General features: G+C 55.9%; 1 protein-coding gene across 3 annotated transcripts in view; it reads right to left on the bottom strand.

Annotated features, from left to right (window-relative positions):
• Nucleotides 1-25,120, bottom strand: part of AP2A1 (adaptor related protein complex 2 subunit alpha 1) — a 40,217-nt gene that overhangs the window by 2,419 nt on the left and 12,678 nt on the right. For 2 of the 3 annotated variants that reach the window (XM_054672628.2, XM_054672627.2), the window contains exons 2-19: nucleotides 22,936-23,004; nucleotides 22,672-22,814; nucleotides 21,964-22,157; nucleotides 12,671-12,800; nucleotides 11,641-11,742; nucleotides 8,998-9,106; nucleotides 5,722-5,872; nucleotides 5,180-5,348; nucleotides 4,911-5,048; nucleotides 4,527-4,709; nucleotides 3,630-3,727; nucleotides 3,067-3,298; nucleotides 2,799-2,966; nucleotides 2,547-2,707; nucleotides 2,089-2,154; nucleotides 1,687-1,743; nucleotides 1,503-1,585; nucleotides 1,317-1,405 (exon numbers count right to left, since the gene is read on the bottom strand). In XM_054672628.2, coding sequence (XP_054528603.1) covers nucleotides 1,317-1,405; nucleotides 1,503-1,585; nucleotides 1,687-1,743; nucleotides 2,089-2,154; nucleotides 2,547-2,707; nucleotides 2,799-2,966; nucleotides 3,067-3,298; nucleotides 3,630-3,727; nucleotides 4,527-4,709; nucleotides 4,911-5,048; nucleotides 5,180-5,348; nucleotides 5,722-5,872; nucleotides 8,998-9,106; nucleotides 11,641-11,742; nucleotides 12,671-12,800; nucleotides 21,964-22,157; nucleotides 22,672-22,814; nucleotides 22,936-23,004 — 2,342 coding nt within the window. The remainder of the gene's footprint in view (nucleotides 1-1,316; nucleotides 1,406-1,502; nucleotides 1,586-1,686; nucleotides 1,744-2,088; nucleotides 2,155-2,546; nucleotides 2,708-2,798; nucleotides 2,967-3,066; nucleotides 3,299-3,629; nucleotides 3,728-4,526; nucleotides 4,710-4,910; nucleotides 5,049-5,179; nucleotides 5,349-5,721; nucleotides 5,873-8,997; nucleotides 9,107-11,640; nucleotides 11,743-12,670; nucleotides 12,801-21,963; nucleotides 22,158-22,671; nucleotides 22,815-22,935; nucleotides 23,005-25,120) is intronic. The other variant, XM_054672626.2, reaches the window with a different exon arrangement.

Raw genomic sequence — 25,120 nt, 5'->3', positions numbered from 1 at the left:
CAATTAGTGTTATCATCATCTGCATCCGTGTCAGTAGCCCACTGGGAAGGCCTGGGTCTCATGTTCTTTTGTCACTGCCTCCACTGAGCTGCCTGCACGAGCCTCTGGAAATTATGAAAGAAGGAATTTTTTTTTTTTTTTTTTTTTTCCTGAGACGGAGTCTCGCTCTGTCGCCCAGGCTGGAGTGCAGCGGCGCGATCTCGGCTTACTGCAACTTCGCCTCCTGGGTTCACGCCACTCTCCTGCCTCAGCCTCCCGAGTAGCTGGGACTACAGGCACCCACCACCACACCCGGCTAATTTTTTGTATTTTTAGTAGAGAAGGGGTTTCACCATGTTAGCCAGAATGGTCTCGATCTCCTGACCTCGTGATCCAACCACCTCGGCCACTCAAAGTGCTAGGATTACAGGCGTGAGCCACCGCCCCCGACCGAAGAAGGAATTTTGTTTTTCTTTTCTTTTTTTTTTTTTGAGACTCTGTCGCCCAGACTGGAGTGTAGTGGTACAATCTCGGCTCACCACAACCACCACCTCCCAGGCTCAAGCGATTCTCCTGTCTCAGCCTCCTGAGTAGCTGGGATTACAGTCGCGTGCCACTACCACCCAGCTAATTTTTGTATTTTTAGTGGAGATGGGGTTTCACCATGTTGGCCAGGCTGGTCTTGAACTCCTAAACTCAAATGATCCACTGGCCTCAGCCTGCCAGTGCTGGGATTACAGGTGTGAGCACCCACGCCCGGCCGGAAGGAGTTTTCAGGTCGAGCTTTTCTAATTTCATGAATGTGGAAATGGAGGCCCAGAGAACGGGCAGGGGGTACTGATACCTCCAGCCGCCCTTCCAGGGTTTTCCAGACACTCTGATCTTCACAATAACCCTATGAGGAAGAGGAGGGTCTACATACACTTCACAGCGGGGACAGGAGAGCCCAGAGAGGCAAAGTGACTCAGCCCAGATCAGGCCTGATCAGCGTCTGGACCCGCAGGCCTGGCTCCTGAGTGCAGGCGGTGCTGGCATCATGACATGGAGCCCAGTGGAGGACGATGGCAGGACACGGAAGGTGCCAGACAGGGACAAAATGCCTGGAGCAGGTGGAGTTCTGGAAGTAAAGCCTCCCACACACCACTTCACTGTCATCCCCTGTCCTGGGGGAAGGAATCCCACCCCCATCTTACAGATGCAGACACTCAATCTCAGAGAACTAATTGCGTGCCCAAGAGAGGCTGAAGAGAAGTGTGGACCTGGGTCAGCCGGCTTCCCCACGGTGAGGAAGGCCGACGTGGAGAGGCAGGAGGCTGGGCCGGGCCTGAGAGGATATGAGTCTGGAGGTCTCCCGGGTGAACCACAGTGGGTGAGAAATTCTGGAACTGCACCGAGGTCTTGTTGCCATAGAAGAGATACATGCGGCCTGCAGTAGGTGGGGGAGGCAGAGCTCCATCTGAGTCCCTCTGACCCCTTCCCCAAGGTCTCCCTCCGACCCATTCCCACAGTCCCCCGGGACACACCCAGGTTCTGTCGGAACTCTGACTTGACTCCGATCTGCAGCAGCTGGTTCTCGAACAGGACCCCGTTGTTCTTACACACAAACCTGAGGGGGCAGGGGGCGCAAGATGACGGGGGTGCCTGTCTGCACCTGGCCTGGGCTCCGCACCTGTCCCGTTCCCCTCCCCCACCTCTCCCAGGACTCACTTATTCAGCAATTCATCGGCTTCCGGAATGGGAGGGCCGATGTCCTCAGGACCTGGGCTGGAGGCATGGAGCGGAGTGAGATGGGAAGGAACTTGGTGGGGAGGGGCAAAGGCCCAGAGCGATTGAGTGCGAGAACAAGCCTTAAGGACAGAACCCCAGAACCACATATCCAGACCCCTCACAGAGCCTCGAGGAACCTCGCATCCATCCAGCAGTGGCCTCCAATGGGAATAGAACCCTGGCCCGTGCCCCCGCATCGGCAGACACCAAGTTTCCCTTTCCTCCAAGTCCCTGCCTCTGCTGCTCATCAGGAACCCGTTGACGAGGGCTCCCAGTCCCCTAACTCTCCCTGGGGACACCCGAGTCCGCCCCACCGACCTCCCACCCCAGGCCACCCCTTACTCAGCAGCTGGAGCTGGGTCAGCCAGCAAAGCCATGGGGCTCTCGGGGGCAGGCGGCTCCAGCTCGCTGGGCCATCCAATCCCAGAGCAGACAAGAGAAGACAGGCGTGGCAGGCAGCCAATCCCAGATAGGCAGCGAGAGGGCAGAAGAGAGACAGAGAGGGAGGGAGGGAAGAGGGAAGGAGAGAAGGAGAAAAGGAAGAGCAGGCTGAGAAACGGCGACAGGAAAGGAGACAACGAAGGGTGGCCAGGGTCGGCGGAGTCCAGAGTGGCAGAGGGAGGGCGTGAGCAGGGAGGCTGGGGCAGGGGAGGCAGCAGCCAGGGCTGGCGAAGGCATCAGGATGGAGAGAGGAGCGAGTCGGGGGCTGGGGAGGGGCTCAGGGAAAACGGGGACAGAGGCCGAGAAGAGACAGCCCTGGGGGTGGCCGCGAGAAGGGGCCCGGGCCCAGGGGGTGCTACCTGAGGAAGGCCTCCTCGGGGGTGGGCCCCAGGCTGGGCTGGGCGGCCGGGCCATCGAAGACGTCCACCAGAAGGTTCCCTGCTCCTGCAGAAGCCGGGGGTGCTGCCGGGGGAGGGGCTGCCCGCAGCCCCAGGAGGTCGGCGGAGGGCGAGGGCGTCGACTGTAGGAAGCGCAGGTCACGGTGAGGACAGGCGGCGCCCGGCAGGACCCAGCCCCAGGCACCCTGGCAGGGCCCACCCCAGGAGACTCACCACAGTGCTGGGGGTGGGCTCCATGCCCCCGTTGATGTCGTTGCTGCTGGGGTCCCTCCGGCCATCGTCCAGGGCGCTGCCGGCCCCTGGCCCCTTCTTGCGTTTCAACTTGGCCAGGATGGACGACTCGCGCTCGGGGAAGGGCGGCATCTCCTCCAGCACCGTGGCCTGCCGCGGTCGGGGTGGGGAAGGTCAGTTCGGGTCAGGAGGAGGGGAGGGCGGGAAGGGGGTGTGCCAGAGGGGTGGGGTGGGGGGACAGGGCTCTGACCAGGACGTCGGTGCTGGCCACTGAGCTGAGGGTGAGGTACTCCACGGCTCGCTGCTGCAGCTCCACGTCAGCATTGCGCAGCTGGGAGCCGGCCCGCAGGACGCCCTGGATGGTGGCCTTGGTCTCGGGGAAGAGGTTGATGAACTTGATGTAGGTGGACAGCAGCAGCGCCCGCGTGGCCACGCTGCACAGATGGAACTTGGAGTGGAGCAGGGAGAACTGCACCGGGGGGCTGTGTGCAGGAGTGGGTGTCAGCGGGGCCAGGTTCCACTGCCCTCTCCCAGAAACCCCCTCGAGAGGTGCCCCTCCCTAGGATGGACCCGTCCCAGGACCCCAAGCCGCTGGAGGGGAGTGGCCCTCCCCAGGCACCAGACAGGGGCCACAGTCACACTCTGTCCACGATCCTGGGACTAAGCTCCTTTCTTACCCTGCTAGGTGGGTTGGGGTGGAGGCCGAGAGGATGGGAGCCCATCACCGCCTGCCCTGAGACCCCTGGGGATCCCCCAAGCCCTGGACCCCTCAGAAGCATGTGTGTTCTCCCCCGCAGGCTGAGGCTCCCTCACCTGGAGCGGGGGTCCCCAGCAATCAGGTTCCCAAACTCCCCAAGGATGTAGCCGCCAACCTTCACCATGTTCTCGTGACAGGCAGGGGCCTGGAGCGCCTGAGGGGGGTGGGGAAGGGCGTGGAGAGGACAACAATGAGCGCCCTCTCCGGGATCAGTGGGTGCAGCCACCTACTGACTGGTGGAACACTGAAAGCTCTGCTGCAGGTGGGGTTATAGGTGGGAAACTGAGGCACAGAAAGGTTGAGTGACGGGCCCAAGCTCACACAGGAAGTAAAACAGGGCTGTGGGCCGGAAGCAGTGGCTCATGCCTGTAATCCTGGTACTTTGGGAGGCCGAGGCGGGCAAATTGCCTGAGCTCAGGAGTTTCAAACCAGCCTGGGTAACATGGTGAAACCCCGTCTCTACTAAAAATACAAACAAATTAGCTGGGTGTGGTGGCGCACGCCTGTAGTACCAGCTACTGGGGAGGCTGAGGCAGGAGAATGGCTTGACGCTGGGAGGCCGAGGTTGCAGTGAGCCGAGATCGCACCACGGCACTCACTCCCCACTCCAGCCTGGGCAACAGAGTGAGACTCCGTCTCCAGAAACAAACAAACAAAAAACAGGACTGTGTGGGGCCCCTTTCCTGGGGCAGAGGGAAACTACCGAGATCCAGGGGCCAGGACTGCACACTGGGTGCCCCATGCCCATGCCCTGGGGACTCCTCACATCAGGCCCATGAGACCATAGCCCTGGGTCCCCTGGGTTGGCCCAGAGAGGCAGAGGCCCCATTTTGAGGTCACGGCGGTGCAGGAGGACGGTGGCTGCGGGCTGGCAGGCGCCACGGCCCCGGCCATCCTTGCTCTGCCTCTAGGCCCTGTCGTGGGGTCATAGGGTCAGGGTCAGGGATGCTGACCTCAAAGACGGTCTTGGCGGCGTAGCCCTGGACATCATCACGGTTAGTGACGATCTGTAGCACACGGTACCACACCTCCTCACTCACGTAGTCACCCGCAATGCGGATGAGGTTGAGGATGGTGTCCACGTACCAGCTGTAGTCCACGGCGTACTTCTCGGCCAAGATGGCCACCTTCAGGACCTGCCGCCGGGGCGTGTGAGAGAGAGAGTGCCGCAGGCCACGTCGGGCTTTCACTCACCTGGATCTGGGCTCACCACTGCCCCCATCTGGAGACCCAGGAGTCCAGGCCCCAGCCCCTCCTCCCTTAGACGTAGGAATCCAGGCCCCCAGCCACCTCCTGCCTCAGACCCAAGAGTCCAGCCCGCACCCCACAGCACTCACGATCTCCTCGCGGATGGCGTAGTCTGCCGTCTCCAGGTACCGCAGCATCTCCGACACGATCTGCTTGGCATTGCTCCGGTCACACATGGCGTAGAGGAGGTCAGCCGCCCGCTGCCGCACGCTGACGTCCCGCTCCGTCTGAGGGCGGAGAGCAGAGCCCAGGTGTGTTTTAGACTCCCTGTTGGCACAGGGTTGGCCACCCAAGGGCCTCTGAGCCTCTGGTCTTTCTGGGGGGTAGCAGGCCCGGGGTGGGCTCCAAGGGCTCACACCTTGAGGGCATTGATGACGGTGTCAATGTGCGTCTTGACGGCTTCGTGGGAGAACTCGGAGCTGGCCAGCGTGCACATGCTCTCCAGGGCTAGGTAGCGCAGGTTGGTCTCCCGGTGCTGCAGGAACTGGCCCAGCTGGTTGCAGGCCCGAACCAGGAGGTTGGGCTCACTGCCAGCAGGGGCCACAAGAGAGGGATGGTAAGAGAACTGACAGGAGAAGGTGGAGGACTCGGGCCCCAGCTGACCCATCTCACAGCCCCCAAGGATCCAGGTCTTAACCTTGCCGGCCTTGCGTCGCAGTACTGCACCTCCAGTGACCCAGACAGCTGGGCCTTTGAGCCCAGAGAAAGATACCTAGCAATTCTGCCCCCAGGAAGGGCCCCAGCACCAACCTCACAGGTGACACTTCACAGCCCCATCCTCCTCCTACCCTACCTAAAAGTCAAGATTCCCTGCCCTCTGCCTAGGACTCAGGAGTCCGGGCCTCCATGCCCCTCTTTCCTGGCCCCGGGCATCAGGCCCTGATAGGCCCAGGCGGGCACCTGTCATAGTGGATGATGAGGCTGATGGTCTCGAAGAGGATGGCGTTCTTGGCGTTGGAATGCTGCACCTTCTTGGATTTGGGGGGCTCCTGGGCCTTGTTGAGCACAGTCTCCAGACATTCCACCAGCCGCCCCTTCACGGCCGCATCCTCTGGGGAAACGAAGGGGACGCCCCCGGCTGAGTGTCCTGCCCACCTGGCACACCTGCTGGGGTGGTGGCCATGCCCCAGCTCCTGTCTTCCAAAGGAGGAGCTCGGGGTGCCTCTGACCCTCGAGAATTCTGCAGCTCAGGGCCAGGGTCTCTGCTCCCTCAACCTCTTCCCAGCCCAGCAGAGATGGTGAGACAAGGAACCTCTGGAGACACACGATCTATCCCCAGACCTGGGCTCTCCTCCTGCTCTGACCCTCTCGGGCAAGAGGTGGCACCATGTGAGCCTCAGTTTCCTCATCTGCAGCTCTGAGGCTCCTTAGTTTCTCACAGAGCAAAGGAAGCTCCAGGAACCCTCCCCAGAGGTGCCCCCAAACCCAGGCCTTCCCAAGGACTGGTGTGAGTGCCGAGCAGCCCCTGACAAAAATGCACAAGCCACCCACCCAAGTGTCCATTCAGCAAGAGGCCACTGCAGGCACACTCAGTGCCATCCTCCTGGCCTAGAGGCTGGGAGCTCAAAGGAGACAAGGCTCAACCAGGTGCCCCCTCACCCCCCAGAGCTCTCCACCACTGACAGATGCCAGCCAGCAGCTCACAGGAGCACCAATCACCACGTTTCCTAGAATGTGACGTGTTTTCAAGTGTATACAAGAGCTGTCAAGCGTTCCAGCAAAAAATGGTTCCGCAGATTTTTCCGCAGAATTTTCCACAGGAAAATTCACCAGATAGAGGAACAAGCTAAAATACACCACAAGGCAGCAATGAGCCCAGTCGCCACCATGGGACACACAGCAATGGCATCTCCTGGTTTCTCCATAAACAGGTGTAGGGGGGCTAGTCCAGACTACGAGAAATAACAAAGACAGAATCCAATTTAAATCCTATTTTTGGAAACAGGGCAACTATGTTGTCCAGTCTGATCTCAAACTCCTGGGCTCAAGCGATCCTTCTGCCTCAGCCTCCCAAAGTGCTGGGATGACAGTGTCAGCCACTGAGCCTGGCAGAATCCGATTGAATATGTGATCCTAGATTGTACTGTGATATATATTCTGTTTTTTTATTTTTTTTAATTTTTTTTTGAGACAGAGTCTCACTCTGTCACCCAAGCTGGAGTACAGTGGCACAATCTTGGCTCACTGCAACCTCCACCTCCCGGGTTCAAGCGATCTTCCCATCTCAGCCTCCTGAGTAGCTGGGACTACAGGCATGCACCACCACATCTGGCTAATTTTTTGTATTTTGTGTAGAGATGGGGTTTCACCATGTTGGCCAGACTGGTCTCGAATTCCTGAGCTCAAGTGATCCTTCTACCTCGGCCTCCCAGATTGCTGGGATTACAGGCGTGAGCCACTGTGCCTGGCCCAGAACAACATATTTAAAGGCAAAACATCATGATGTCTGTAATTTACTTTTAAATATTTCAGAAGAAAATAAACAAGAGCATGCATACATGGCAAACTGTGAAGTCCAAGTAATGAAATCTCGTACTTATCTGGATGCTGGGAAACTTTTCATAATGCATATGACAAAAAAATGACTTGCAAACAAATTGGCAATAGCCCACCACCATTTGCTGAAAAGGAGGTGACACAGGGTTGGTGTGTCCTCAGGCCCAGCCTCAGGACAAGGCTGTGTCTCCAGTTCCTACACCACCGAGGGTTGGAGTGGGTGAGGTGCCTGCAATGGGTGTACCCCAGAATTACCAGCTGGGCCTTCTGGGGTGGTCATGGGCTTAGAGCATGACTTAAGCCCTTCTTGACAGGACGAAAAAGAGGCCCAGAGAAGGAAGACATGTCCCCAGGGCCACACAACAGAATTCATCACTGGCTTCACACACGATGGGCCTCTGGTGTCACCTCCATATCTTATACTCAGAGTGTGTACACACACACCATGTGCAGAGGGACATGCATGGACACACGTAGATGCTGGCAAGCATTGAGACATGCACACACAGGCATGCACACAGGTATCTACACTCATGTACACATCCACTTGCATGCACAGGTACACATGTAGATGCACACACTGATACATACACATGTACACACATAGAGGGACACAGAGATACCATGAACACTGCCACATATAGACACAGACACGCATACATACAGATGCACACACAATGACACATCCACACACAGGGGATGCACGCAGACATGCATGCACACGGGCAGGTATCGACACACACAGGCGAACGCATGCACGCATGCAGGCATGCAAACAGACAGGCATGCACACCCAGAGATTTGGTGGTGTACATCAGCCCTGGCCCCTGGCAGGTGCTGGACATGCTGGCTGAACGGAGGGAACTGGTGCATTAGCACCTACTGTGTGCCAAGCCCCTCAGCACAGGGTCTGAAGAAACTGCTCCATGAGGTCAGTCAGCCAAGGCGACAGAAGCTCGGGGGAGCTCAGTGGCAGAGGGAGGGGTTTAGAGCAGAGAGTCTGGGGGCCAACTGCCACTTACTGCCTAGAATGGTGATGTCTCACCTCCAAGCCTCAGTTTCCCTGTGTGCATATCACACTGGCTGTTCCTCCTTGCCAGCTCTGTTCGGCAGGTGCAGGTGCCCCCGCACAGTGCCTGGCTCACTACAGGAGTTTCATACACACTGGCTATTGTGACTGTGAGCAGTAGGGGAAGGTTCCCACCAGATGTGAAAACCCCTGACAGGGCTATGGTAATTCAGGTAGCACGGCCTGGAATCACCCACTGACCGGGTGAGTGACGCTGGGCCAGGAGCTCCCTCTCCAAGCCTCAGATTCCTCATCTATAAAACAGGCACAGTTAACAGTCCCTCGCAACAGGGCTGGAGTGAGAGCCCGGGTAGCAGGGACCTCAGCTATGAGGCTGATCCACGATGCTGCACAGGGCTGGAGTGAGAGCCCGGGTAGCAGGGACCTCAGCTATGAGGCTGATCCACAATGCTGCACAGGGTAGGCGCTGGGCCTCGGGCTGCCTGCTTGCCTCCCCGAGTGCAGCCACGTAAGGGGACAGAGGAACCGCCCCAGCTTCAGAGAAATCCTGACCCAGACCCTCCAGTCCCACCTGGTGCGCTGTGGAGCAGGAGGCCCCCAGATGCCAGCAGCAGGCCACCCCGGGTTGGGGAGTGCACGGTGTTCATTACCTGGAGGCGGGTAGCACTGCAGCAGCCGCAGGAGCTTAACCGAGAGCCAGGGTGCTGGGACGAAGTAGTAGGTGTAGTCCTGGAGGTCGGTGGAGGCAGAGGAGACGATCTGGCGGGGAAGAGCAAGAAATAAGTTGGGGGCTGGGGTGGGAGGGGCACGTGGGTCCACATGCCAGGGTGGAGCAAATGGTGCCTTCCAAGGGCAGTGCTGTCAGTGTTAATGGTTTTGTTAGTGGGTTTTTTTGTAGAGACAGGGTCTCACTATGTTGCCCAGGCTGGTCTCGAACTCATGGCCTCAAGCAATTCTCCCACCTCAGTCCCGCAATGTCCTGGGGTTACAAGCATGAGCCACCATGCCCGGCCAATGCAATGGTTTTATGAAGCAGGAATCTGAGGCTCTGGGAAGGGAGCGAGGAAGCGTCAGGCACACTGAATGGGGGCAAAACTAGGACTAAGCCCAGCTGGTTGACCTTTCCAAGTAATGCTGGTGTGTGGTGGGCAGGAAAGGTCTCTGCTGGTTCCCTTCTGTGTGACAGTTTCCCAGGGCCCCCTCCTCACTCGGCTCTGAGCCTCCCATGCCCCAGGCTTCCTCCGTCAGAGCACACAGCGCACCGGCTCCCGGAGGCTGTTTCCTGTAGTCCCCCTACAAGGCTTGAAGCCACTCAGGGGCAGGGATTGGGTCTGATCCTTTTTTGGGTCCCTAGGCCTAATACAAGGTCAGATAGGAAGAGGTTCGGGGAAGAGGCAGAGAATTAGTGAAAGATTGAAAGATCATGGCCAGGTGCAGTGGCTCACGCCTGTAATCCCAGCACTTTGGGAGGCCAAGGTGGGTGGATCACCTGAGAACAGGAGTTCAAGACAAGCCTGACCAACATGGCGAAACCCCATCTCTACTAAAAATACAAAAATTAGCTGGGCGTGGTGGCACATGCCTGTGATCCATGCTACTTGGGAGGCTGAGGCAGGAGAATTGCTTGAACCCAGGAGGCAGAGGTTGCAGTGAGCCAAGATCACGCCATTGCACTCCAGCCTGGGCAATAAGAGCGAAACTCCATCTCAAAAAAAAGGAAAGATCATGTGACTTTTTTTCCTCATTGCAAACTCCTATTCAACCTTGAAAAGCCCTTCTCCAGGAAGCTCTGTCCCACCTCCGTGCTGGTCTGTGTTCCTACCTCACTGTCATCCTGGCACACTGCAGTACTCAGATGTGTGATGAATGAATGAAACAATGACTGAGGCTGAGTGCAGTGGCTCACACCTGTAATCCCAGCACTTTCGGAGGCTGAGGCGGGAGGATCACTTGAAGCCAGGAGTTTGAGACCAGTGTGGGCGACAAAGCAAGACCGATCTCTACAAAAAATACAAAAATTAGCCAGGCACCTGCAGTCCCAGCTACTCGGGAGGCTGAGGCGAGAGATCGCTTGAGCCTAGGAGCCGGAGGCTGCAGTGAACCATGGCTGCACTACTGCACTCCAGCCTGGGCGACAGCAAGACCCTGTCTCAAAAAAAAAAAAAAACCTGAGAAAGAAACAATGAGTGAGCCAGGCGCAGTGGCTCACGCCTGTAATCCCAGCACTTTAGGAGGCCGAGGCGGGCGGATCACGAGGTCAGGAGATCGAGATCATCCTGGCTAACACGGTGAAACCCTGTCTCTACTAAAAATACAAAAAATTAGCCAGGCATAGTGGCAGGCGCCTGTAGTCCCAGCTACTCGGGAGGCTGAGGCTGGAGAATGGCGTGAACCTGGGAGCTTGCAGTGAGCCGAGATTGCGCCACTGCACTCCAGCCTGGGGACAGAACGAGACTCCGTCTCAAAAAAAAAAAAAAAAAAAAAAAAAAGAAACAATGAGTGGATGCACGAGCTGGTGTGTTCTTCTCTTTGCCTGCGAATCCAGGCCTCTTCCTGACTGCCCAGGAGATGCGCATGTGTGTTCTAAGTCTCAATTCCGGGATCGCCGCCCCCAGGAAGCCTTCGTGGACTCACAGGCTGGGTTAAGTGCCTCCTATGGGTGACCTATCCTACCTCCATTATAGCACAAGTCACCCCTTTTCTGACAATCTGTGACTGAGTCACCTCCCTGCCAGCAGGACAGGGAGCTCCTTAAGAGCAGAGCTTGGTTCTGACTCATCTGTGTCCCTGGTGTCACCCGACATGGAGCCTGGCATGCACAAGGCCTCAGGGGATGTTCCTGGGCAGGACAGGAGCAAAGGTGGGAGAGGGACGCCAGGCAGGAGTGAGAGGCTGCACAGGAAAGAGAGAGGCAGGAGGCAAAGCCAGAAGAGGGAAGGTGGGAGACAGAGAGAAGTGGGAGAGGGAGGAGGTCATGAGGGCGGCTGGCTCCCGGGGTGCTCGGCCCGCGAGGCCCTGTTCTGAGCACTCTATCCACAGCGCTCTGTGCCTCCAGGTGGGCACCGGTATTATCCCCACTGAACACAGGGGGCAGCTGAGGCCAGGGAGGTGAAGCCACTTGTCTGGGGCCACCCAGCCAGGAAGAGGCCGAGCCAGGATGAATCCAGCTCAGAGCCTGAGTTTGTAAACCTTGGGCTGGGCTGCCTCTCAGGGAGAGTGGGGGCCTGAGGGGTGTCAGAGGGCATAGGGATGCCAGGGCCACCTCCAGCAGCCAATATCTAGGCCACACCCACCCGGCTCAGGCGCGACACAGCCAGAGAGACGCACGTCTTGAAGTCATCTGGGTTCTTCTTGCAGAGACAGGTGATGAGGCTGACGGCGGCTGTGACCACACCCTGCAGGGGCAGAGGAGAGACAAGTCAGGCCCCTGGGGGAGGCGGTACCTGAGAGCAGAGGCTCAGGAGCAGGACAGGGTCGGGATGTGTGTGCAGTTGGGAGGATGGGGTTTAGGGGTGTGCACATGTGTCACTGTGCGTGCTTTAGGGGTGGGGTGAGGAGGCCACGGGGCCTCAGGCGCCATGGCCAGCACTGACCTGGGTGTGTGGGGTGTCCCTGGCAGGAACCCAGGCAGCTGGGTAAGGAGCAGTGAAGGGGCGAGACTCTAGAGGGTTGGGACTGTGGGGGTGGGACAAGGTCAAGGTTTCTGCGCTGGTGCGCAGGTGATGGGCGCTGTTGGGGGAATCTCCAGGTATTAGAAACAGAGTGGGATTTTCTAAGGGACTGGGTGGTTGGTGAGGGGTGTGGGGGTCACTGGACAGGATCCCTGGCCAGCCAGGGGAGTGTCAGAGATGGGGATGGGAGGGTTTCTGGACACTTGGGCAGGTAATGAGTACCGGGGACACTGGATCATGGTTTCTGGTGTCTGGTGAACGTCAGGGCCGAGGGGGAAGCTCCAGGAATCCAGGGGGATCAGGGCTGAGGTGGGAGCCCCGGGCATCCAGGGGGCGTGAGGGCTGAGGTGGGAGCCCTGGGTATCCGGGGGCGTGAGGGCTGAGGTAGGAGCCCTGGGCATCCAGGGGGTGTGAGGGCTGAGGTGGGAGCCCTGGGTATCCGGGGGTGTGAGGGCTGAGGTGGGAGCCCTGGGTATCCGGGGGCGTGAGGGCTGAGGTGGGAGCCCCAGGCATCCAGGGGGTGTGTGGGCTGAGGTGGGAGCCCTGGGTATCCGGGGGCGTGAGGGCTGAGGTGGGAGCCCCGGGCATCCAGGGGGGTCAGGGCTGAGGTGGGAGCCCTGGGTATCCGGGGGTGTGAGGGCTGGGGGCTCACCATGTGCTGGTCATTGAGCAGGTGTACCACACGTGCCGTCCACTCGCCCATGGGCACTAGGTCAGGCGAGGCCTTGTACAGTCGAAGGAGGCACAGGGCCGCACTCTGCTTGACACTGTCCATGCTGTCCCTGTGGGGACACCATGCAGGGCAGGGGAAGCAGAGTCAGTGACCCCAGCCCTGCACACCTCCCCTCCTCTCCTGTTCCTCCCAAGAAGGGTGTGCGAGGCCAGCGAGAGGGACAGACAGCCAGGCGGCCGCAGGATCCAGTCTGGCGCTGACCTCATGGCCCACCAGGACTCAGTGTCTTCATCTGCAAAATGATTGCATCTCAGTAACCTCCTGGGGTCCCTGACAGGGCTCAGGAACATGTCAAGCCTGGCTCTGCACCTTCATTCATTCACCAAGCACCTACTGGGTGCCCATGGGGTACCAGGCACTGCTGTGGACTCCATGGATAGAGTGGTGAATAAAGTGGTCCAAACACTTGTCCTCACAGGGCTTACATTTCAGACAGCACCACGAAAACACATACATCAAATACTGTCAGGGCTGGGCATGGTGGCTCACGCTTGTAATCCCAGCACTTTGGGAGGTCGAGGTGGGAGGATCACTTGAGGCCATGAATTCAAGACCAGCCTGGGCAACAGTGAGACCCAGTCTCTTCAAAAATACAAAAATTAGCTGGGTGTGGTGGCGCAGGCTTGTAATCCCAGCTACTCGGGAGGGTGAGGTGGGAGGATTGCTCGAGCCTGGGAGGTCGAGGCGGCAGTGCGCCATGACTGTGCCACTGCACTCCCTCTAGCTTGGGCAACAGAGTTAGAGCTGTCTCTGAATAAATAAAAAAATTTAAAAATAAACAAAACAGAGTAACTTAATGAGGAAAGACTGAAAATCCTCTGCAACAGAACGTCCCAGGCAGAGGGAACAGCCTGTGCCAAGGCCATCAGGAAGGCGGAGCCCGTACGTAGGAGGAGCAGCGAGGAGGCCTGCAGGCTGCGGCCTGAGCCATGGGGCAGGAGGGCTGCAGATAGGACAGGGAGGGAACAGAGAGCCAGACCCTGCAGGGCCTTGTTGGCTGAAGTGAGGACTTGGCTTTTTACCGATTGGGAGATGAAAGCCGCTGTGGGTGGTGAGCAGAGAATCAGCGTGATGTTAACACGACAGCAGGAACAGCTGCCCCCGGACCCCTTCGGCCTGTCCAGCACTCCCACAGGTCTCTGGGTGGATTCACACGTTTATCTTCTCTCCACAACAAACTGAGAAAATGGGTGTATTTTTGATCTGGCTTAGGTTTTTAAAGGGTCCCTCTGCCTGTTGTGAGGGAACAGACTTTGCAAGGCCCTTTTGAATCCAAGGGAATATATTCACAGGTTCTGGGGGTTAGGGTGGCTCACGCCTGTAATCCCAGCACTTTAGGAGGCTGAGGCGGGAGAATCACTTGAGCCCCAGCCTGGGCAACATGGTGAGACCCCCATCTCTACTAGAAATACGAGAATTAGCCAAGCGTGGTGGCGCATGCCTGTAGACCCAGCTACTTGGCAGGCTGAGGTGGGAGGATCGCTTTAGCCTGAGAGGTGAAGGCTGCAGCCTGGGTGGCAGAGCAAGACCCTGTCTCCAAACAAAAAAAAAGGGTGGGGGTACTTTGCAGATATGATAAAGTTAAGGATCATGAGATGGAGAGAGGATCCTGGGTGATCCAGGTGGACCCAATGTCATCACAGGGTCCTTATAAGGGAAAGATACAGTTCAGAGTCAGAGATGATGTGAGGATGGAACAGAGGTCAGGCAGGAGAGAAGATGCCACACTGCTGCCTTTGGGGATGGGGGAAGGGGCCACGAGCCAAGGAAAGCAGGTGGCCTCTAGGAGCTGGAGAAAGCAAGGACGCGGCCTCTCCTCTAGGGCCCCCGGAAGGGACGAGCCCTGCCCACGCCTTGATTTTAGCCCCGTGAGATGGATGTTGGACTTCCGACATCCAGAACCGGTGTTTGACACCGCTGTGCTGGTGGTAATTCATCACAGCAGTCACAGGAAACCAGGGTCAGCACTTGCCTGGCACAGAACCTGGCAGCCAGCGGGCAGCCCATCTCAGAGGGCTGACTCCAGGCCCCAACCATAACCCAGCTCCTAGCACAGCAAAAAGCATGGAGCATGATGTTGTTCTAGAAGAGGCTCCCAGGGGAGCACCTTCTGGGGTCAGACACGCCTGCCTGAGGTTGTGACTGTGGGGCACAGCTGGGGGTAAGCCACTGACCCTCTCTGATGGGCTGTTTCCCCTTCAGGAAAATGAGGAGCCTTGTCGGCTTTGGGGACAAAGAAATAAGATGGTGGGCCAGGCATGGTGGCTTACACCTGTAATCCCAACACTTTGGGAGGCTGAGGCAGGCGGATCACTTGAGGCCAGGTGTTTGAGACCGGCCTGGCCAGGCCAACGTGGTAAAACCCTGTCTCTACAAAAAAAAAAAAAAAAAAGGCCAGGCGCAGTGGCTCACACCTATAATCCCAGCACTTTGGGATGCTGAGGCAGGTGGATCACCTGAGGTCAGGAGTTTGAGACCAGCCTGGCCAACATGGTGAAACCCCATCTCTACTAAAAATACAAACATTAGCTGGGCATGGTGGCACGTGCCTGAAATCCTAGCTACTCGGGAGGCTGGGGCAGGAGAATCGCTTGAACCTGGGAGGCAGAGGTTGCAGTGAGCTGAGATCTCACCATTGCACTTCAACCTGGGAGACAGAGTGAGACTCCGTCTCAAAAAAAAAACAGAAATGAGACTGTGTGGCGCATGGCCATAGCCTTGAGTAAGAGGAGGTGCTGGGAGCTGTCAAGACTGGCCCAGCCGTGGCCTATCAGTAAAGGGTTTCCCAGAAAGCACCCAACAGACAGCAAAGGACACAGGGGAGAAGTCCTCAGAGGGGAGACCTGCACGAGTCAAAGGCCTGTGGCAGCATGTCTCACTGGACCCAGCAGGTGGCTCCTGCCGTCATCCAGGCAGATACTCGCCCGACTGACGCCTGTCGCTACGGCCTCCTAAAGTGCTGGGAACCCTCGTGTGCTGCAGCTGGAGGCAGACACAGGGACAGGCCCTCTGGAGAGGCTCTGGGCTTCCTCTGTCTAGAAAGGCCACTGCTGTGTGTGAAGCAGACCAAGACCAGCAGTGCTGCCCCCAGACGCTCACCCTACAGAAACGTTCACTGCCCAGTGGTCATCAAGTTAGAACCAGAAACCAGCAAGAAGCCTGGCCACAGACGATGCTCCATTTGTGACGGCACTTTCCCACCTCCGTCACGGCGCGCATCTCCCGAGCCACAACGTATCTCCCGAGCCCTGACTCTGGGCCACTTTCCCATCTCCATCACGGCGCGCATCTCCCGAGCCCTGACTCTGGGCCACTTTCCCATCGCTGCCACGGCGCACATCTCCTGAGCCACAGCGCATCTCCTGAGCCCTGACTCTGGGCCACTTTCCCATCGCTGCCACGGCACACATCTCCTGAGCCACAGCGCATCTCCCGAGTCCTGACTCTGGGCCAAACTCTGCTCTAAGTGTTCCCGCACAGCTCGCTCGCTCCCCACCACAGCCCTCTAAGGACGCGGATTCTATCATCTCCATTTACAGATAAGGATACCACACAAAGGAATAAGAGCTATTTATCAACTTGGTTAAGTGGAATAAGGGCTATGGTGCTACTTAGGAAAATGTTAAACTACACAATATCAAGCTGCATATTCAAGTATAAAAAATAAAACCACGAGTCAGGCACGGTGGCTCACGCCTGTAATCTCAGCACTTTGGGAAGCTGAGGCCACGGAGGATCACTTGAGCTCAGGAGTTCAAGACTAGCCTGGGTAATATAGTGAGACCCTGTCTCTATAAAAAATTCAAATATTAGCCAGGCGTGGTGGCTTGTGCCTGTAGTCCCGGCTGCTGGAGTGGCTGACGTGGGAGGATCACCTGAGCCTGGGAGGTCAGGGCTGCAGTTAGCTATGATCATGCCACTGTACTCCAGCCTGGGCAGCAGAGTGAGACTCTATCTCGAGCAAATCACGGATATGCACCACAATGTGGATGAACCTGAAAAACATCTTGTTGAGTGGAAGAAGCCAGACACAGAAGGCCACCTACTGTGCGGTTCCATTTCTATGAAATGTCCACATTAGGCAAATCTGTGACAGAAAGCAGATTGGTGGCAGCCAGGGGCTGGGGGGAAGAGGGAATGGGGAGGGACTGCTAATGGGTACAGAGTCTTTTTTTGGAGCGATGAGTGTTCTGCAATTAGGTGGTAGTGGTTGTTGCACAGCATCATCAATATACTAGAAACCACTGAACTGAACACCTTCAAATGGTTAAAATGACCGGGCGCAGAGGCTCACGCCTGTAATCCTAGCACTTTGGGAGGCTGAGGCAGACGGATCAATAGAGGTCAAGAGTTTGAGACCAGTCTGGCCAACATGGCAAACCTCGTCTCTACTAAAAAAAAAAAAAAAAAATAGCCAGGTGTGGTGGCACACACCTGTAATCCCAGCTACTCAGGAGGCTGAGACAAGAGAATTGCTTGAACTTGGGAGGCAGAGGTTGCAGTGAGCCAAGATTGCACCACTGCACTCCAGCCTGGGCGACAGAGAGAGACTGCCTCAAAAAAAAAAAAAAAAAAAAAAGCCTAGATGGGAGTGGTGGCTCACACCTGTAATCCCAACACTTTGGGAGGCTGAGGCAGGAGGATTGCTTGAGTTCTGGAGTTCAAGACCAGCCTGGAGCCTGGGCAACATAGCAAAACCCCATCTCTACAAAAAAAAAAAAAAAAAAAAAAAAAAAAAAAAATTAGCCAGGCATGGTGGTGCACGCCTATAATCACAGCTACTCAGGGGGCTGAGGTGGGAAGATCGCTTCAGCCCAGGAGTCGGAGGTTGCAGTGAGCCAAGACTGTGCCACTGCACTCCAGCCTGGGCAACAGGGCAAGACCCTGTCTCCAAAAAATAAAAAGTTAAATAAAAGTCTACCTACAAAATAAAGTTCCTTCGTGCCCCAGTCACTGTTGAGGCCAAGTTTCCAGTGTGAAGGGGGCAGCCTAGAGCCAGACAGCCCCACCCTGGCCCCTTGACCCTGGCAGAGCACCACCCCTCGGCATCCACTCCAGGGACAATGTCATCTGCACCCACACATGTTGGCCACGCTGGCCTCCCTCTCAGTCCTCAAAGTGCCCGGTTCTTCCCTCTTCAGGGTGGCTTGTAACCTCTGTCTCCCCCAAGCTGATGCTGACTGCCTGTCCTTGTCCTAAAGAAACTGCTGGCAGCATTTGCGACTGGCCACTCCCTCCTCCATCAAAGTTCTTAGCGTTCTGAGTCATGGCCTGATCCTGATTTTCCTCCCACACCCCTGATCATGACTCCCATCCCCCCTGCCAGAGCGTAACACGCTGGGCTGCACCAGGGCCACTCAAGGGCCCAGCTTTTGGGAATTCCCAGTTAACACCTGCCCTCAGGGGCTTCACCAGGCCCGAGCTTAACTGCCATCAATCCCCATGCTGTCAGATACAACAGCCCCCAGAGCACTGGAACTGCAGCGAGTCCAAACTGAGAGACACCCGCAACGCCGCATTCCAAAGACTTAACACCAAACACAGATGTCAAATAAAATAGCTCGTGAATAATTTTTATGCTGATTCAGTGTCAAAGTGATAATATTTTGTGTGGATCAGGTTAAACTGGAATATTAAATACTAGAAAACAGAAAAACACCTATGTGGCTTGCATTATATTTTTTTTAGACAGGGTGTCACTGTCACCTAGGCATGATCACAGCTCACTGCAGCCTGGGCCTCTTCACTGCACCCTGGGCCTCTTGAGCTCAAGCAATCCTCCCATCTCAGTCACTCGAGTAGCTGGGATTACAGGCACACATTTGTATTTTGCTTTTTGTTTGTTTGTTTTTTGTTGAGATGGAGTCTCACTCTGTCACTCGGGCTGGAGTGCAGTGGTGCAATCTCGGCTCACTGCAACCTCTGCCCCCCGGGTTTATGCGATCCTCCTGCCTCAGCCTCCTGAGTAGCTGGGACTACAGGTGTGCACCACTGCACCCCACTAATGTCTTTTTTTTTTTTGAGATGGAGTCTCGCTCTGTCACCCAGGCTGGAGTGCAGTGGCACAATCTCCACTCACTGCAACCTCCACCTCCTGGGTTCAAGCAATTCTCCTGCCTAAGCCTCCCAAGTAGCTGGGATTACAGGTGCCCACCACCACACCTGACTAATTTTTGTATTTTTAGTAGAGATGGGGCTTCACCACGTTGGCCAAGCTGTTCTTGAACTCCTGACCTCAAGTGATCTGCCCACCTTGGCCTCCCAAGGTGCTGGGATTACAGGTGTGAGCTGCCGTACCTGGCCTGTATTTTGCATTATATTTTTATTGGACGGTGCCGATCTCTCTCAGATCTCTCTCCCTCCTGCCCTGACTCCCTGCAATCCAACTTCCTCCCCAGAGTCCTACTCAGATGTCTAATACACATCTCAAATTCAGCATGACCAAACCACACTCAGGTTCTGCCCTCTCTGACCCATTTTCCTATGGCCTTTGTCACATTGCTGAAAGGTCTGCCATCATTCACTCACCTGTTCAATGCCCCCACCTCATCCTAGCACAGCACATATAATCCATCGACTCTACTCCCGAAACATGCCCTTCTCATAACCACATGACCGCCACAGCCCTGGTCCAAGCCACCGCGAGCTCTGACCTGGACCTGGTGACAGATGCCTGGCTGGTCTTGCTGCCCCACAGTCACCCCCTACAGTCTGTACTTCTACTTATGATTTCCTGGCCTATTTGAATCTGGGGATCAGCCTCTTTCATCCATTCTGGAATATTTTCAACCATTATCTCTCTTCGAACACTGCCTATGTCACGATCTCTCCCTACAACTCTAAATGGCAATTCTGTTAGACGTTCTCTGTCTTCCATGAGTCTTTGTCTCTTTCCTAAAATCCCCATCGCTTTGTCTTCTTTGGGCTGCATTTTGATGTCTTTCTTCAGTTCTACTGCCAGGCCACTAATTCTGGCTTTGGCTGTGCCTACTCTGCTAACTAAATTCAGACACCTAATTTTTAATGTTTTAAACATTTATTTGTTTTTTGGGTTTTTTTGTTTGTTTAGACAGGGTCTTACTCTGTCACCCAGGTTAGAGTGCAGTGATGAGATCACAGCTCACTGCAGCCTCATCCTCCCAGGCTCAAGCAATCCTCCTGCCTCAGCCTCCTGGTACTCACAGTACCCAGGCACACAGCACCCCACCCGGCTAATATTTTAGTTTTTGTGGCAATAGGGTCTCACTATGTTGCTGATCTTGAACTTCCGGCCTCAAGTGATCCTCCCACCTCAGCCTCCCAAAGTGCCTGGATTATAGGTGTAAGCCACTACTGTGCCTGGCAATTTTTGACTATTTCAATTATATTTTCAAATCTGCTTAAACTTTACTCATATTTTAAAATGCTTCTCTTATTTATTGAAACATATGAAATATACTTCTTTTACATTCTGTATAATTCCAATTCCAAAGTTATTTTCTGTTTTCTTTTTCTTTTTTTTTTTTTGAGACAGAGTCTTGCTCTGTCACCCAGGCTAGAGTGCAGTGGCACGATCTCGGCTCACTGCAACCTCTGCCTCCCGGGTTCAAGTGATTCTCCTGTCCTGCCTCAGCCTCCAGAGGAGCTGGGATTACAGGCATGTGCCACCACACCTGGCTAATTTTTGTATTTTTAGTAGACATGGTTTCGCCATGTTGGCCAGGCTGGTCTCGAACTCCTGACCTCAGGTGATCTGCCTGCCTCAGCCTCCCAAAGTGCTGGGATTACAGGCGTGAGCACCACGCCCAGCCTTCTGTTTTATTTCTGCTGGTTCTCCCTCATGGTGTCTTGTGTCATGTGTTTAGAGATTTTTGGCTGTGAGCTACTCAATCACTTGGAGCTTTATCTGTGGATATCACTGAAGCTTGTGGTGAAAATGGGCTTCCTCAGAAAAGACTCGTGTTTGCTTCTGTGAAGCACTAGGGAACCTCCAGTTTCCATCACTTTAAACTAAAGGTTGACTTAGGGGCTTTTGGACTACCCAGATAGGGTAAAGTCAGGCTGAAAACCAGTCTGAGGGCTGCTCCGTGCCAACGTTTCAGACAGGTAATTTTCCTCATAGTCCCCAAGGGGGTTTATTTCTAGGTCACTCTCACTTTGAAGTACAGCCTTCGAGAACTTCTCGGACAAGCTTTGTCTTCTGTTCCCAGAGGCTGCAGGGCCCCAAAACCAATACTCGGGTTCACCCAGTTCAGCAAATGCCTTCTAAGCAAATGCTGGCTCCAGCACGCGGCTCATCTGCTTGGGTGCCCTGCTTCTCTTAGCTTGTGGCCTGTGTGCTCCTCATTTTCTGGCTACCTCATGAATCCATTAAATAATATTGTCTTTCCTCTTTTATCCAATATTGACAGTTAGGTTTCAGGGAGAACATGAGTCGGGTATCTAGCTGACCACACTGCCAGAAATAGAAGTCTCACCTGTGTGCACACCAAGCTGGAGTACACTGGCGCGACCACAACTCATTGCAGCCTCGGCCTCCCCAGCTCAGGAGATCCTCCCACCTCAGCTTCCCGAGTAGCTGGGACTATAGGTGCACGCCACCATGCCCTGGCAATTTTTGGTATTTTTAGTAGAGATTGGGATTTTGCCATGTTGCCCAGGCTGGTCTCGAACTCCTAGACTCAAGCAATCTACCTGCCTCAGCCTCCCCAAATGCAGTGATTACATGAGCCATCGCACCTGGCAAATTCTACACTTCATCCTGCAATTCTTCCATCACCATTTGTCTCCTGCTCCAGACCATAAACACAGGAGGGCAATGACCGTGTCCATCTCTGGACAATACAACATCCCCAGCAATCAGCACAGTGCCTGGCACATAGTATGTGCTCAGTAAAAATGTTTGGTGAATGAATGGAGAAGATGAGGAAGTTCTGGAGGGCCGTCACCCACATAGCACAGTTACGCCTCTTATCGTAGGTGTTAGAATTCTGCAGTTCAGAAACACCCCACTGGCTTTGCCGGGAGCAGCCTCACACCATCAAGTCAGCTTCGTATCACGGGAAGAGACAAGTATGGGGCTGCCGCCGGAACCACTGGGTCCCCAGCCCAGCGTTAGCCCACATCTCGGCTGGGAGACCTTGGGCAGGCAACAGAGCCTCTCTGAGCCTCACGCTTGGCTGGGACTCATCACCCCCACACCCCCCACTGCCAACGGGTCCCCAGTGCCTTACCCGGCCACCAGGATGCGGGGGATGTCAGCGGCAAAGGCCTCGCCCATCTCCCGGCTGCCCACGTTGGCGATGCAGTGCAGGGCCAGGCACATGAAGGTGGGGTTGCGGCTGGCCAGGTCATTCTTGATGGCGTTGTTGATGAGGCGGATCAGCTCCGAGTTCGAGTTCACCAGCACAGAAATGAACAGGTAACCCTGTGGGGAGGGAGGTCGTGAATGGCTAGGAGCCTTGTGACTGAGTGGCCCCAGATCCAACCCTCAGACCCAGGAGTCCAGGCCCCAGATTCAACCCTCAGACCCAGGAGTCCAGGCCCCCAGGCCCCTCCTCCCTCAGACCCACGAGTCTAGGCCCCAGATTCAACCCTCAGACCCAGGAGTCCAGGCCCCCAGGCCCCTCCTCCCTCAGACCCACAAGTCCAGGCCCCCAGGCCCCTCCTCCCTCAGACCCACGAGTCCAGGCCCCAGATTCAACCCTCAGACCCAGGAGTCTGGGCTTCCAGCCCTCCTCCCTCAGAATGGGGAGTCTAGACCCCCAGCCCCCTCCTCCCTCAGACCCAGCAGTCCAGAGCCCCAGACCCCCTCCTCCCTCATACCCAGGAGTCCAGACCCCCAGACCCCCTCCTCCCTCAGATCCAGGAGTCCAGACCTCCAGCCCCCTCCCCCGCAGACCCAGGAGTCCAGGCCCTGGCACCCCCCTCTCCAGACTCACTATTTGCTTCTCTGTGTATTTATTGGAACTCAACAGATTCACAGCCTCCATGTGCCCAAAGTCAATGTCATGGCCAAGCAGGAAGATGAAAAGCAGTTTACACACATATTTTTTCTTACTGTAGCCATCCAAGGCTTTGTCTCCTAGGGCAGAGGAAGGAGGAAAGGGGAGCCAGAAATAAGGAAGGGTCACAGGATAGGTCACAGGAGCCCCAGCTCCCAGCCCCCTCCTCCCTCAGAACCAGAAGTTGGGCCCCCAGCCTACCTTTGAACTTGGAGCGGATGTTGGCCAGTTCCTTGTTGATTCTCTTAATTTCCGCCTCTTTGCTCTTACCTGGGAGAGGAGGAGGAGGGTAGGCAGTGAGGGGTCTGGGGAGTCAGCCACCTGCCCTCTCTTTCCTAGGCGCGGCCCCACCCAGCAGGAAAGGCAGATCTTCTCCGCCCCCAAGCCCTGGGGCTCAGGACAGGCCAGGACCCCTTCTCTGGCTGGGAGTTTCAAAGAGGGAAGAACCACCGCTGGCTGAGCCCCACAGCACAGAGCACACACCCTTGGGCTGTCCCTGACTTCCTCTCTCGTTCCTCCTCCCACTGTGGCCCCTGATCTGTGGGGCTCCTCAGGGCCCCAGACACGCTCCCTGAGAGCTCCTGTCCCCACTCCCCACATGCGATGAACATGTGATGAATGAATGAATGAATGAATAAAGAGCTCGGCTGGCCGCAGGGTGCTCACCCCTACCACTGAGCTCACTGCCTCTTCTCCCAGTTCTCAATCCCATGAAGGTCCCACTGTCCACCCAGTCACCAGGTCAGACCCTTGGGTGCTGTCCTCACCCCCTTTGTCCCCACAGCCATGGCTTTGTCCTCTCCGGCGTGGCCTGTCCCCACTGCCTCCTGTTCTCTGGCTGCCAACCTCTCCCCAATTTGTCTGGGACATTCCTACACCTCTGACAGGACCTGCTTGTGGAATAAGCACAGAAAGCCTCCCCTGATCCTGCAGGCCAGGTCTCTGCTTCCTCCATGCTCCTCAATGCCCTACAGCACCCCCTTCAGAGCACAATCCGACTGGATGCTCTCGGCTGCCCTCTCTGCTTCTCCTGTCCCTGTTCCACTCACCCCAGACTTCATCCCTCCCTTGACAGGTTCTACCGTTCCCTCTTCTCCTCCAAACAGAACCTGGACATCCTCACGCCAATCGGGCTACTGCCTCGTCCTTTTAATTTTTGAGACAGGGTCTTAGACTGTCGCCCAGGCTGCAGTGCAGTGGTGCAATCATAGCTCACTGTGACCTTAAACTCCTGGGATCCAGCGATCCTCCCACCTCAGCCTCCCAAAATGCTGGGATTACAGGTATGAGCCGCTGTGCCCAGCGACCTCCTCCTAACTTGACCTTCAGAACATGTCTTGAGCACCTCCACGGTGACCACTTCATCCAGATCCCATGCTCGCTCGCTCAGGTCAGTGAAGCAGCCTCCCCTCTGGCCTTCTTGCCTCCCTCGTGTTTCCATATCCTGGGCTCTGTGATGCCAGCTGGGGGTGCTCCACTCCACGGCCCATCAAGCCCTCTGCCCCTGTCACAGCCACCCTGCCGGTGTCACCCCTCAGACCCCTACTGTCCATCCAGGCCCCCTGGCCTCCATTTTGCTCCGGGAACACGCACATCCTCTTGCCTCAAGGGCCTTCACACAAGCTGTGCCCTCTTCCTGGGGCCACCCCTCCCCTGTCATCTTCCCATCATTTGGGTCTCGGCTCCTGCCACCTCTGAAAGGCCGTTCCGTTTCACTTCCTTAAAGTCAATTCTTTATTATTCTGCTTAAAGAGTTATTTTTCAAGAAGTCCTCTCTGGTACATTTCACCATGTCACAATTTTATTTCTCTCCACTGTCGAACTTCCTCCCACTTCAGACTGTAAGCATCAGGAGGGAGCTCCTAGAGCAGTGCCCTGCATACAGCAGGTGCTCTATAAATGTCTAGTTATCGAAGGGGCAGAGATCTGCTCTGACCCACATCCTTCAGGGCGTAGTCCCCAGCAGGGTGGGGTGTGCATTCAACAAATGAGTCAATGACTGAGAAAGCAAGTATATGTGCCATCCTTCTCTCTAGAAATCCTGTCTTGTCCCTGCTCCCAACTTCTATGGAAGCTCCCATAAGCCTCACTTCAGGTATCACCTCCTCCAGGAAGCCCCTCTGATTAGCACCTCCTGATCAGTGCTAAGAGGACCCTAGCGCTGCACCATCCAATATAGCAGTTGCCAGCCAGTGGCTCCTGAGATCCTGAAATGTGGCCATTCCAAACTGAGAGGGGCTGTCAACAGCAAACATACACGGGATTTAGAAGACAGTGTAGAGAAAAAATGTAAAATATTTCAGTAAAAATTATAAGGGCTAGGCGTGGTGGCTCACGCATGTGAGGCAGGAGGATGGCTTGAGCCCAGGAGTTGGAGACCAGCCTG

This window comes from Pan troglodytes, chromosome 20 (assembly GCF_028858775.2).
Source record: "Pan troglodytes isolate AG18354 chromosome 20, NHGRI_mPanTro3-v2.0_pri, whole genome shotgun sequence".
In the NCBI taxonomy this organism is placed as follows: Eukaryota; Metazoa; Chordata; class Mammalia; order Primates; family Hominidae; genus Pan; species Pan troglodytes.
This window is presented reverse-complemented; position numbering and strand designations above follow the sequence as displayed.